The sequence below is a fragment of the Protopterus annectens genome, chromosome 17.part0, assembly GCF_019279795.1.
Source record: "Protopterus annectens isolate FY-2018-M chromosome 17.part0, PAN1.0, whole genome shotgun sequence".
Lineage (NCBI taxonomy): Eukaryota > Metazoa > Chordata > Ceratodontiformes > Protopteridae > Protopterus > Protopterus annectens.
This window is the reverse complement of record NC_056751.1, coordinates 697,163,541-697,177,879: the sequence shown is the minus strand read 5'-3', so window position 1 is coordinate 697,177,879 and position 14,339 is coordinate 697,163,541. Positions and strand designations below refer to the sequence as shown.

Sequence of the window (14,339 nt, the reverse complement as noted above, 5' to 3'; positions counted from 1 at the left end):
ACTGAAATAATCTTACAACTACAGAAGAAATTTTACATGCTGTGAAAAGTCACCTTTGCAACACCACAGACACCGTTTGACAAACTCTGCTCATGATGCACCTTCAGTGCTGCTGTGCAATTCTAAAATGTTTATTTCATTTGGCAAGTATAAGTTTCTGATATTAGCTTTTAGCATTACAAGTCTTGCAGCTTCCAACTTTATTGCACCAGTGTATTTGACATTTGATAAATATACATTTGTGTAGCAGTATCTGCGGAGCTTCTATATCTGTGGTGTAGAAAAGGTCACAAGAAAAGAAGACTGTCTAATGGAAGCAGAAATGTGCACAAGAGGTGCACGTGCACGGTACTCGTATGGGAAGGGTCTTCGATTTATATTTCAGAAGCGTACACAAAATATTCATTAACTTAAACTATGTAACTACTGATTTTTTTCTTTTTCATCTGTCAGATCGTGGCTGTCGCAGCATCAGAGCTTTCTCAAGCTGAAGAGTTTGCCAAGAAACATGATATACCAAAGGCATATGATTCTTTCACAGACATGGCGAAGGATCCTAACATTGGTGAGGACTTTGTGGAAGAAAAATTTTTAGGGCATTTGTGTTTTGTTGCACCTGTGCCAGACAGCTTAAAACAGTGTGGAGTACGTTTCCTGCTTCTCCAAGTGTATACATGTTTGTTTACAAGTATATTTTTGCAGTTCATTTTTAATAGGTAATCCAGGTTGTTTGCCTAGTACTTCAGGAAATGTAAGAATCTGAGAGGAGTTAAAAGGGTATGCAATTTTTATTTGCATTTGTTTATTTTTATTACTTTATTTGCATTTCCTAACTGGGGAAAGTCTGAGCTTAGCTTATTTTCAACAGAGGACTGGAAGTAAAGCTCCATATGCTCATATTATGACCTTGGCTGACTGCTACAGTGATACTACACTGAAACTGTTTGTTTTACACTTAGTGCAGTTCAAACTACTCATTTAGCTTATCTGTAGCTATTACACTTATTACGCCTGGATCCATTTGGTTTAACTGTTGCCCATTGCTTTTACTAGTTAGAGACCACATTGGCATACTGGAGAAAGTTGATTTAAGTTTGCCAATTATTAGTGATCATTAATCACTTATGACATAGGCAATCATATGTTTATATAAATGAAAACAAACAATGTTGGCATTTTTTAGTTGCAGATGTACATCAGTTATAATCTTTCCTGTCACTGGCAGTTGGAATGTAGCTCATTCAGATCCTGCCTTCTTTTAAATCTTATTCCTTCCCCAAAACATTCTGCATGTATTGTTCCCACAATTCCCATTTTTCTATGTAATTTGTTCCTACCCTTTTTTAAAGATCCCATTTCCCGTTCTTTTATGTCTGTTACTAAATTTACTACTACTAGTACAGTTGGTTTAGAGTTTGATATCCATTTTCCAGTAATTGCTTTTTTTGCAGCCACCATAATTGAACTCAGCAAGGCCTTACTATGTCTAGGCAATTCCGATTGTGTCATAACTCAAAAACTTAATTTCCTTAGTTATTCCAATTTGCTCACTCTCAGTATTTCTTTAAATTCTGCCAGCTCATTACATTCCCAAAAATATGTTGCCAGTTACCTCTTTCTTCCTCATCACACCCCCAACATTTGCTGTGTACTTTGAGGAAAAATTCTTTGAAGTAGCTTGGGGTATAGAAATACCAATGTAAATATTTTCAAGCAAAGATCCTAAATCCTAAATTGTGGACATTTTAAATAACTGTGGTTTAGCTCTTAAGATAGCTATGATTAATAATAACAACTTAATTCAAGAGTTAAAGGATAAGATAGAATTAACAATGAAATATGTGATGATTTATTGTTAACTGTGCAGGAATACAAACGCAGTTATTTTAGGGTTCTCAATGATATTGACAATATCATGATTAAAAATCACAAAAGGAAGATGGGCAAACTAGACAGGGACGACAGGGCCTATGAAAACCAACAGGCTTATACTTTGGGTCGCAAAAAAGAGTACTCAAATAGCCATTTTAAAAGGAGAGAGTTTACACAAACAGGTCATTACAGTGTACGGTCTCGTCAATGGGAGCAAGGGAGAAACGATACACAGGTGGAAGGGGATGTTTGTCGATATGAACATACTTACAATGGGGGAAATAGCGAATATGATATCCCTTTAGAGCAGGAGGGGCCCAGGAGCTCCGAAAGGATCCAGAACTTACCCACTCATCCAACATATGCACAAGTTATGCAAAAATACCCTCCGAGACATCAGGGGAAACAACAACACTGAGCAGGGATACTATACTACTACCTGAGATCATCAGCACTGAGAATTTTGAGGTGGACATGGAACAGTGTGGGGAACACAATGTTAGTATTAATACTCACAACAGTGGTATTAATCAACAAAATGGAAAGTTTTTTATTTATAATTACACTGACATTAAAATTGAGGATGGACATTTTTTTTTTATTTAAAAAGGGCTTCACTTTTGTTCCAGTCAAAAAAGTAGATTTGGCTGAAATGACTCTAGATGTAAAATTATTTACGAGAAAGTTAAATTTGGAGGCATTGGCCTCCAGTAAGGAGGTTCAAAATAATTTTCCCACTAGACCTTATGGTGAGTTGGCGAGGAAAAGTACATAACCCCCTTACACAATGACATCAGTAACTTTGAGAAAGTTTTATTAAAAGAAATAAAGTTTAGTTACTATCAAAATAAAAAAAAAGATATTTTCATTTCAACTTAAACTCAGAGGAAAGGGCGACTTTGGATGAAATTATACATCACAAATCAGAAAAAAGAATTATGAAGCCCAATAAAGGGGGTGGAGTTGTTTTAATGAGCAACTCGTCCTGTATTACTAAAATGATGGATATCTTAGACACACAGGGGTGATGCACCATTATTTCAAGGAATGAACTTAACATAGCATATAAAAAGATAGATCTTATTATTGAGGAAAATTTATTACAAGGTTTAATTGATGACAAGTTATATAGATTTTTTTAAGGTTGATAAACCTTTTCTTCCTACCATGTTTGGCATCCCCAAGGTGCACAAAGATAGTATAAACCCACCTTTAAGACCTATTTTGACATCAGATGGCTCCAAAACCCAACCGCTAGCAATCTATGTGGACACAAACTTGAAGCCCTTCTACAAATTATACCCACACATTTTGATTAATTTTTTTTAACAAATCCCAGGAATCAATCAACTACAGTACCAGTCCCATTACTCATTTCTCACTGTCGATGTAAAAGATTCGTTTTCCATCATTCCACACAGTACAGGTTTAGAGTGGTTTGAACACATGTTAATGGAATTCAAATTTCTTAATGAGCACAAATTTAGACTTGTATTAGAGAATACAGAGATGGTTCTCAAAAACAATTTAATTTACTTAAAGGGAGACATTTTTCAACAGTTGGATGGTGTGGCTATGGGGACAGCATGCACCCCCATTTATGCCAACATAGTCATGTTATACTGGGAGTTGCATTTTGTTTTCACTTCTCCATTCATGGACAATATTGTTAAATATTTTCATTTTTTGGATGATATATTTATAGTTTGGAAGGGTACTCAGGATGATATTCCAAAAGTTATGGAATTAACAGCTCTACTGAGTTTCTTAGTTTTACACATGAATTTAACACAGATGAGATACACTACTTAGATGTAGCTATCTCAAAAGATATTTTAAATGAGAAATATGTGTCGAAAATCTACAGGAAGGCTTGTTTTTCTAATTCATATCTACATTACAACAGCAACCCCCCCCCCTTTACAGAAGAAGAACATCATAAAAGGACAAATGGTTAGGGTGGCAAGGATGACATCCAATTATGTAGATTTCATAAATGAAATGGAATATGTACACACATTATTTTTGGAGAGAGGTTATCCTGACTCTCTTATTAATCCTCTTAAGGAGGAGGTGATTAAGGGGTGGGGTACAAGATTTGTACCCCTACTGAACTCTGAACACAACACAGCGAGCATTGGTTATAATACAATTGGTGAGGGTAAAAATGGGGGACTTGTACAAAGAAAGATACTACCCCCTTTTTAGTTATGACATATAATTCAGACACTACCCTGATGAGAAGGGCCATTGACAAGACATGGGACATGTTTAAGAGTATGCCGAACAGGTTAGAAGTATTTGACAGGCATTTGTGTTATAGCTTTAGAAGAGGCCTTAGTCTTAAAAATATTTTTGAGAAGACTAGACAGGAGAATAGTGAAGAAATGTTTAACAAAAAGGGAACTTTCCGTTGTGGAAGATGCTCCCAATGCATTTTTGTAGCTAACAAGGGAGATTTACTATTACCCACTATCCCAATTACCCTTAAGAGCAAACAACACTACACTTGTTACACAAAAGGGATTGCATATTTGGCTTACTGTACATTCTGTTGGGCTTATTATGTGGGGAAAAACAGGAAGACATCTCCGTCAGAGGATATATGAACACATGTATGATGTCAACAGAAAAAGGGAAACAGATGCACTTTACAGACATACTTTGTCATGTACAGAAGCCAATTTTAAATTTTGGATTTTGGAAATGGTCCCCAGGGATAGTTGAGGGGGTGACTGGGAAAATAAAACTGTGTTTTAAAGAACTAATTTGGCAGCTACGTTTGGATTTGAACATACCCCTTGGTATGAATGACCACATATCACTTTTACCAGCCTTAAGATTAAGAGCTAATAAAGTAAAACAAAATAAAGTAAAACAAAACAAAATGAACAAAATGACAATTGATTAAACATTAGGAAGTAAAAATGTGAACAAATTTTAGTTATGACCTTGTACTGTGGAAACATGATGTATTAGTTTTTTGTCTTGTATTATGTATTATATAGACATTACATTTGTTGTAGTTATTTATTTATTATCATATATTTCATATATCGAATGTATTATTTCAAATATTTTAAACGTATCTATTTTAAATATATCTATTTATATTTACATGTATGAACTTAGACATACTATAGAATAGGTCTAGTTTGTAGTATTAAATTTAGTGTTTTTAGAACAACTTTTTAAATGGTTACTGAACCTTATGATGTCAGAAATATGTGCTTTTGGTTTTATAACGTATACTTGTGTCATTAAGCTTATACCATTTATATTTATTTTTATGTCATGATGTATATACACATTTTTTAACATTCTGTATTACACCTTTAACTAAGCTAAACCAATTAATGACTTGATTGGAATGAATTGGACTTCAAATTAAGTATAAATATGTCCGCACATGTGATTTCATTATTCTGAAGAAGTTTTTTATTTACATGGTCGCTGACTGAACAGTTTTGTGCCTTGCTGCTATTACGGACTGTATGTGGGACTGCCTTTATTGGGATCCTGTTAAGCGGAGAAAATTTTGAGTTAAAGATCCTAAATCTTCTAGACCTTGTTGCATATTTGGGAGTCATACATACATCCACCATTGTTTCTTTGTGAATTGGTCATCCAGTGTCTCTTCCCAATCCATTCTAACCTCCTCTAATTGATTCTTATAGTTATGCAGTATTTTATATGCTGTGCCTAATTATCCCTTTTTTAAAAGCAGCTTCTGTTCTAGATTCTACTAAAACTCTACCAGTGCTGGTCTTTTGCACAGAATACCCATATTTTTTTTCTTGTTGTCTTTCCTATCGAGGATTGATAGAGTATAGGCATTTTCTAGCCTGTAGTCCAAATAAATTCACATCTGCTTCCTGTTCTGTTACCTTTCTCTTATTGTTTGCTCCCCCAATGCCTTGGTTCTTTGCCAGATTTCTCCAGTAAATTCCCGGGCCCCTCTTGCCTATTGTCTGTATCCCTAATTGCAGTCATCCCTATAGACAGAATTTCCTTTCTCCATCCCCATGTTGGCGTAGTTCTTAAAGTACTTTCTTCTACTTTATGAATTTAATATCCTGTGTGGTTAATGTTATTCTCCTTAAAGATTTGCATCCAAAATCCCAGTTTCTCCTTGTTTCTTGAGCCCCCCCCCCATTTCGTTATCATCCCTTTTCACTTTGAATTATAACTTTCTGCTTGTGCTATGTGTAGGAGCCTTAACTGTGTAGTTCTGAAATACCCCTTCACATCGGGTATTCCCAAACCACCTCCTTCTTTTGGAAGGAACAGCTGATCTCACTTGACTCTCAACTCTTTATTAATTGCTATCCACAATTTCTCTGGTTGATAAAAATATGCCTGACCTTTGTATAAAACTAAAGGGACCAGAAATATTTTGACTGCGTGTATCTTGCTATCCATATCCATAAAACAGAGCTTCCAGTTTCTCAGTTTTTGTATTCCATTTTGTTTAGTCTCTTTCCCCATATCCTTAACTGCCATAACAGAATCCTTTTTAGTCCGTGTTCCTAAGTACTTATTTAATCATGTCTCCATAAGTATGGGTATTGCTGAACCAATTCATGTGGAGGTACCTAATTTACAGTTATTACCTTTGCTTTATCTTCATTAATTTTGTATCCCAAAAAGACTTGAAAATGTCTCAGTGTTCCACAACACTGAAATGCCCTTTTCTGGTTTTGTCAGGTATAAAATAATAATATCTGTAAATACAATACAAATTATATCCTTGAATTTCTGAGTCCCTTATTTTCTTTGCCAGTGATTTTAAATATAATGAAAATAACAAAGGGGAAAGAGGACACCCCTGCCTGGTTCCTCTGCTCAAGCAGAAGTTTTCAAAGAGGAGCCCACCTACTTTAATTTTTGCCTTTATCCCTCATAGCCTCCTAATCGACCTTATCCATTGCCCTGCTCATAAAGTCCCAGGTTACTCTGTCAAATGCTTTCTGTGCATCAAGACCCACCAACAACAGTGGTATTTTCTTATATTCTGCTTCCCTCTGTATCATCAATGTTCTGTTAATATTGTCAATTGTTTGCCTCCCCTCCACAAAGCCACATTGATCCTTATCTATCAGTTTTGGCATCTCCGTTTCCATTCTTAAGTCATTTTAGATGTAAACACATTATAATCATGGTTTAGAATTGAAGGGGCCTATATGAAGATGCATCTGATGGGTCTTTACTGTCTTTAGGTATTACAGCCACCACTTCTTTCTTCCAGGATGTTGGTGCTTCTCCTTTTAAAGTATTGTTAAAACCTTCAGGATCTCTCTGTATTTACCTCCTAGCTTCCAAACTTCTACAGGAATGCCATCTATTCCTGGGGACATTCCTGTGGATTGGTTATACATCACCATTTTTTATCTTGTCTCCTCTTATCCTGTTAGTAATTGAGCCTCATCTACCTCTAACCTTAGCATGTTTAATTCTTCCATAAACATTTCCAGTTGTACCTTTTCTTGATTTCCATATTTCTCTGCTTTATGCAGACTTTCATAGAATTTCCAAAATATTTCTAGTACTGCTACAGGATCTCTTGTTGTCTTCCTTGTTGTAGGCTCCCTAAGTTTGGCGACCACCCTTTCTGCTTTCTGTTGCTTAAGTCATTGAGCTTAATGTTTTTTGTGCTATGGATTTATTATCAAAAAGACAGTTGCTTAGCAGCAGCTTTCTAAACTCCTCCATATTATCAAGGTAGTCCCTTATTTTCTTTGAGATTCCCCCTATTCTTCAATACTTTAACCTTTGCCAGTCACTCTGAATAGTTATTGTTACTTCTTAACCATATCTCTTTTTTTATTCTCGCTTACTAGCTATATTTTCAGAAGACATTTCTATTTTCTGTAGTAGCTCCTGAATAATTTCCCCTACCCAGTCCTTAAATTCCTCTCTGTTTAACAGACAGGTGAGAAAGCACCATTGTCTTATTTTTATTTTAGTTCTTATTGGGGCAAGATCCAAAATGGTTATTGGATATGTATCAAAACTTTCGATTAAATGCACGTGCTCCTGTGAGATACAAAATTCTGTGTAGCTTAGCCCAGTTTTTGTACCTTGGAAAATATGTAAATTGGTCTTGCCTCATCCACAACTAACAGCTGGTAGAGGCCAAGCGAAGTAACTGCAGCAGAAGGACTGAGGCTGAGTGCTACTCCTGCCAGGCAGCAGTGTCCCGGGACTTTGTGTGCATGTGCACACACTCGCAACCAGGCCAGCATCACATGCCCTGCTTTGGAAAGAACTCTGCTAGCTGCCCTTGAGAAGGGTTGTCGAGTAGTAAATTGTGCTTGTACTAGGATGATATCTTGCTAGCAGCCTGCTGTTTCCTCCACCCCAGTGGCTGTAAAACTGGTAGGAGGGGAAAGCAAAAGAGCTCACTGGCATCGGTATATGAATTTATTTTTTGTGGTGGCTGCTCAGTAGTGTTTCCCTTTCCTCACAGACATTAGGGGGTCAAAATAGCAATGCAGTTTGCATACAAACCCTGTACAGAGAGCATCTTTTTAAATTTTAATTGTACTGTCAAAAATCACAGTTTGTGTGAAGCAAATAACTGAGCAGAACAGTCTGCAGTATCAAAATATTTTTACAAATGAGTATTTTTTTTATCTTATGCTAATGCTTATGGATTATTTGCCTCTGACTGTTTACTTCTGGACTTGATTCTTGCTGTCTTGGTGGCTCATTTGCAGTAAAAACAGTATCTGAAAACAGCAAATATATTTTCAGATGTTTTCATATCTGTATATAAATTATTTTCACCATTGTGTAATAGCAAAAAACTATATTTAGTTAATTTGCCATTGAGATGAAACATGCCAGTTATACATAAAACTTGGTTTAACCCACACTCAGATATGGTCTATTGCTTTACTATATTTGTGCTCCAAAGTTGTGTACAGTGCGGCCTGTAGCTGTTGGAAAGAAAGTACTAGTAATCTCCATTTAATAAACCATATTTTCCTAGATGCCACTATTTCTGGACACTGAATGTTCAGTATGTGTTTCTGTGCCATGCAGTTGTGCCTGTCCTATCGGTCACTAATTCCTTGTCACCTTAGCGAGTAGGCATCAAAACATATTTCTAGTTTTAGCATAGAATGCTTTATAATTATCAACTAGTTTGCACATTTTTAGCACTACAGAGTTTCTGTGGAAGCATTTGTACTGGTGAATTTCAGAGATCCTTAATCTGGTGATGGTCTTCTATTTCATCCCACCCAACCTTTAGAAAAAGGTGAGAAAATAAGTTCCATTTACAGCAGTTGTACAGACTTGCTTGTTAAAGATATTCAGGAATTTTAAGTAGACAGCTGACTATCTGTCAATGCACAGTATTTCTTTGAATTGAAAATATATTACTTTGTTGCTCATGAATTGTGGACATGAATTTCCAGAGGAAATAAAACTTAGAAAATAATCTGGTATTTGTTTTGGGCCCAGGAGTGGCCACAAAGCTGGCTTTATGTTTTGAGCACTTAATATAGGCTGAATGTTTATCACGGTATCTGTATCAGCCTTCGTGGCCACTGTGAGGATAAACCACCTTAGTGTTACAGCCCAGGCAAACGTGAAAAATCTCAGCTGAAGTCTGATCTTCAGTGAGTCTTTTGCCCACCTGAAGTATCAAGACTCTGACCAGTGTAGAAACCCAGAAACATTACGAGAGGAGTTGTGCTAATTGTGGTTGATGTTGGGCATTCAAAACAGCATTTTTTTTATTCTGCCAAAAGGGAAGAAAAAGCATTTATTTCAATTTAGACAACTTTAAGTGCAACACAAGTATTCAGTCCAACCTACATGTGCATTTATTTCTGTGACATGCAGTCTTGTTCTGTTTTTTAGCAAAGGTTGTTTTCCTGTGATTTCAGCCTGGTCTGGTGCCATAGTCTTGTAGTTTGAGTTGCAGTAGTGGGAGTACTGCTTGATCCATGTTCCTAACAGCTTACAAAAGCAATTATTTCACAGTTCCTGACTCTTTTTACCTCTTTACTGCTAACAGTAACGGGCTGGTGCCGTAGTCTTGTAGTTTGATTTGCAGTAGTGTGAGTATTGTGATTTACCAGAAGATCTGTGATGTGGGTCATCATTTTGTAGTTTGATTTGCAGTAATGGAATTGTGATTTACCACAGCTATATTTCTTCTACAGTATACTTGGGAGGCAGTATTGTAGCTTGTTGGTGTTACATAGGTTGCACTTACTATTTTAAAAACCATTGTTACTGCCGTCCGTGTTTCTTTCTGTGTCTTACATTGTTTCTGCCTTCCTGCCTTCTGTTTTATACATTTTCTTCTGGTTTCCCTAGCACACAGAAATGGCTACAGTTTCTTGAAATTCTGTCCCAGCTTGGACTACAGACGTGTAGTTTAGACTCGAGAACACTGGAATTTTCTGCAAAGATCTGTTTTTACAGAGCTCCTTTTGGCTCTAGTTTCTGGCTTGTTTAATTGGTTTACTCTCCAAGCGTTTCTCCTACAGTCTGTGCCAATCTATGCCTAGTGCACTACCACAGGTTTCCATTGACAGTGGGGTATGCCTAGTGCACCACCACAGGTCTCCGTTGACAGTGGGCTATGCCTGTTGTAGGCTACACACTAAAGTGCGCTAGCCTATTTATAGCATTTACAGTGTTTTCTGTGTGTTTTTCTGCTGTTTCCTGAAAAACAAACAAACAAAAAAATATTCTCTCTTCCCGCCTTTGCTGAACTAGATTAGTCCAGATTTCAGGCTGGTTGAATTCCGGACTGTGGTATAGGTTCCTGTGTTGCCCATATCCTTACTTGGATAGGAGGAAGCTTCTCTGTTCACCAGTGAGAGTGGGGAGCTTTGAGCAGCCTATCTATCCCTGGAGGAGTGGTCTCAGCCCAGAAACTAGTAGCTTATTGGCCATTTTGGGTCAATTCCTATCTCTTTCAGTTTCCCTGCTTTAAAACCCGCATTTGCGTGGTTTTGCGTGATTTTGCGCATAGCGCAGCATATGGCAGCGCCGCTTAAACAGGTTTAAACTATTCCCGGCTCCACAAAGTCTACTCCTCACTTTTTCCCTTAGAACTGTTCTAACTCTCAAAGTAAGCAGTCTATTTTCATTCTAAAGTCCTGCACTTGCTCTTATAAGTAATCTTATAAGTAAACACTAACAAACTAAAGCACTACACCCCCTCATACTTTTTATAAGTACTAGGCTCCCTATTGGTCCATTCTGATCAGTCAAAAATCAGTTCCTTATACTTCTGTGGCATGTCCAAAGGTCAGTTTCAGGTTTACTCTCCAGTCCAGCTAGTGAATCTGGGACTCTTGAGGCAATGCTACAATTGCCTTATGTACACAGACCACCCTCTCCTCCTCCCAACAAGCTCAAATATATGTGAGGGATGCGACTATACAGCTAAACTGGAAGATGAGCTTTCTCAACCCAGGACTGGCACAGTCAGGAGGAGAAGGAAACCACACACACCACAAATCCAGTCTCACATAGACTATCGTATCAGCAAATCAAGCACATAAACCCACAAAAACATACACGGAGGCTCTTAATAAAAATCTGCCAAAGCAGCAGAGACCTCCAAAGCAGACATCCAAGCAACTGCTACCCCACAACAATACCCACGTATCACAATTCACAGCCCTTAAGGCTAAACAACCCACCTAATACACTTGTAATAGGTGACTCTATTGTCAGACACACTGACGTCCCACTCACCAGACTGTAAAAGGAGAAGGTCACTGTAAGCTGCCTGTCGGGTGCCGGGATCCGCCACATAGCACAAGCACTCAGGTCACTCCAAAGCAAGTACAAATATGACTCCGTCATTGTCCATGCTGGTGTGAATGACCTGAGACGTACCTCCCTAGACTATATGAAAAGAGACATAGAGGAGCTCTCTGATCATGTAGCCCAGGCCGGTATGACCCTGACCTTAAGTAGCATCTTGCCCTCACCAAGAGTGATGCCACAGTATAAAGAAAAAATGATCAATTTTAACAATTGGCTAAAGTATTGGTGTCATTCAAAGGGAATCTAGTGTCTGTCAGCCTAGGACGACATGCTCAACAAGCCACGTTGCGTCGCTTGGGACTGTTTGCACCTGTCACCTCTGGGCTTTCGACTACTGGCTAAGGCTCTTGCCACCCCCATAGTGCCTTTTTTAGGCAAGGCTCAAAAGACAAACCCACCTCCATAGACAACACAAGAAAAAAAAACTAAGGGTAATGCTGCTCAACGCCAGCAGTCTAAAACCTCAAGATGCACACACTCGAGGCTCTCCTCACTATGGAGAATATCGATATTTGTGCAGTAACAGAACCTGGTTTAAGGCTCCTGAGAGCACCCCAGCACTACCGGGTTATACCTCATACCATACTTTTCGGCCCCAAAAACTCGGACTGAATCAGAAACGGAGGGGGTGTATCCATATTCATCAAAGATACCAACACCTTCAGGTTAGTGGCACAGCACGAAGTATCGGAGACCATCCATGTGCAACTAACAGTGGGCAAAACTGCCTTTCAGTTTGTAGCCTGCTACAGACCACCCTCCCAAACACAGGAACCCCACTCAGCTTTCCTGAGAACTCTGGAAAATATGAAGGTCTCTTGAAACACTATTATATTGGATGACTTCAACTACCCAAACATTGACTGGGAAAACTACTCAAGCCCCAACACGCTAGCCGAACGGTTCCTAGAATTTATAAACTCAAATGCTATGGAACAACTGGTCAACACTCCCACAAGAGGGGATACCATATTGGACCTGGTCATCACCAACATAGGGACTCTTTGTTCCACACCAGAGGTAAACCCCTCATTGGTAAGATCAGACCATAAATTAATCTCATTGGACATCCATATCCCATCCCCACCCCCAGCCAAGGAAACCACTGTGCAAATTTTCTCAAAAGCAAACTTCACACTTCTCAAAACTGAGGTGGAATCCTTCAAAGCCCCCGGGACAGTGGAAAATACTGCCCAAACCGCCGAATCCTTTACAAACGCATTCTATGGACACCTACAGGAATGCATGGATCGTGCTATCCCAAATAAAACCAAGACTCACTCCTCCAAAGGCAGGAGACCTGTCTGCTGGACCCTGGCCATAAATAAGCTATACAACAGAAGGAGGAAGCTACTGCATGATAGTAAAATCCCAAAAAGGGAAGGCATCTCTGATCAGTACTAGCAAGCAACTACGATCCCTCATAAAATCATGCAAGGCCAGCTTCGAAAGAAAAATTGCACAAGACGCTAAAGATAATCACAAGGATTTCTTTAGTTATGTCAGGAATCTGGGTGGCAACTCTCGGATATGCTCTGAGTTAGTGCAAAATGACAAAAAAATACACTGAACCCACAGACATTGCCAACATCCTGGTAGACAGGTTCAGTGCAAACTTCTCCCCCCCCAAAAGAGCAAATGTCCATCCCAACAGAATGTAGCCTCCCTGTCATCACAGATGCACAGGTGAAAGCAGCCCTCTCAAAAGCAAAAAGCACAGCATCAATGGGACCGGACGGTGTCCCGGGCTGCGTCTTCCACGAGCTCCAAGAAGAACTGAACCCTCACATAAAGTCACTGTTCAATCTCAGCCTTACTACAGGATATGTACCCAAAAAATGGCGTACAGCAACAGTGGTCCCGCTCCACAAAGGTGGTGCCACAATGGGCCCTGGTAACTATCGCCCCATAAGCCTGACTAGTCTGGTCTGCAAAGCTATGGAGCGTATCATCATGTAACTCATAAACAAAGACATTGGAAACCACCAAACACTGGATACTACCCAATTCGGCTTTAAGGGCAGATCTTGCCTCTTAAACCTAGTTAACTTCTTTGAAACAGTTACTAAGGCCATAGATGAAGGTAAGGTAGTCCACACAGCCTACCTGGACCTCGCAAAAGCCTTCGACACACTACCCTACTCGGGCATCTTAAATATCAACCCCTATGTCACAAGATGGGTTGCAAACTGGCTCAGGGATACAACTCACATGGTCAGAATTGCAGGTGCCATGTCAGACTCAAAACCAGTTACAAATGGAGTCCCACAAGGCTCAGTCCTGGGACCTCTCTTGTTCGGTATATACTTCTCTGAGGTACAGGCTAACACGGGAGGACTATGGCTGACCAAATTCGCAGAGGACTGCAAACTGGGAGCCATAATCGACTCTCCGGCTGACACAAGCATCCTCCAAAAAGGTCTCACAGAGACCGATACCTGATGTCAGAGCCACGGCCTCGAGCTAAATGCCAAAAAGTGCATAGTCATCCCCTTTGGAAAAAACAAAGTGCACAAATTACCACATAGGTGGTAATCCATTAAGTACGGAAGAAGTAATTAGGGAATTGGGGACCCAAGTAGATGGTAATCTCTCCTTTGACAATCACGTTGCCAAAGTGGTTAGAAAGACCTTCTATATAGCCCACCTTATCACGAAAGGGT

At 38.9% G+C, this 14,339-nt stretch overlaps 1 protein-coding gene across 1 annotated transcript in view; it reads left to right on the top strand.

Annotated features, from left to right (window-relative positions):
• The window catches only part of LOC122791736 (trans-1,2-dihydrobenzene-1,2-diol dehydrogenase-like), a 279,610-nt gene that overhangs the window by 27,465 nt on the left and 237,806 nt on the right, over positions 1-14,339 (top strand). Inside the window, exon 2 of the mRNA XM_044059644.1 lies at positions 454-565. Coding sequence (XP_043915579.1) covers positions 454-565 — 112 coding nt within the window. The remainder of the gene's footprint in view (positions 1-453; positions 566-14,339) is intronic.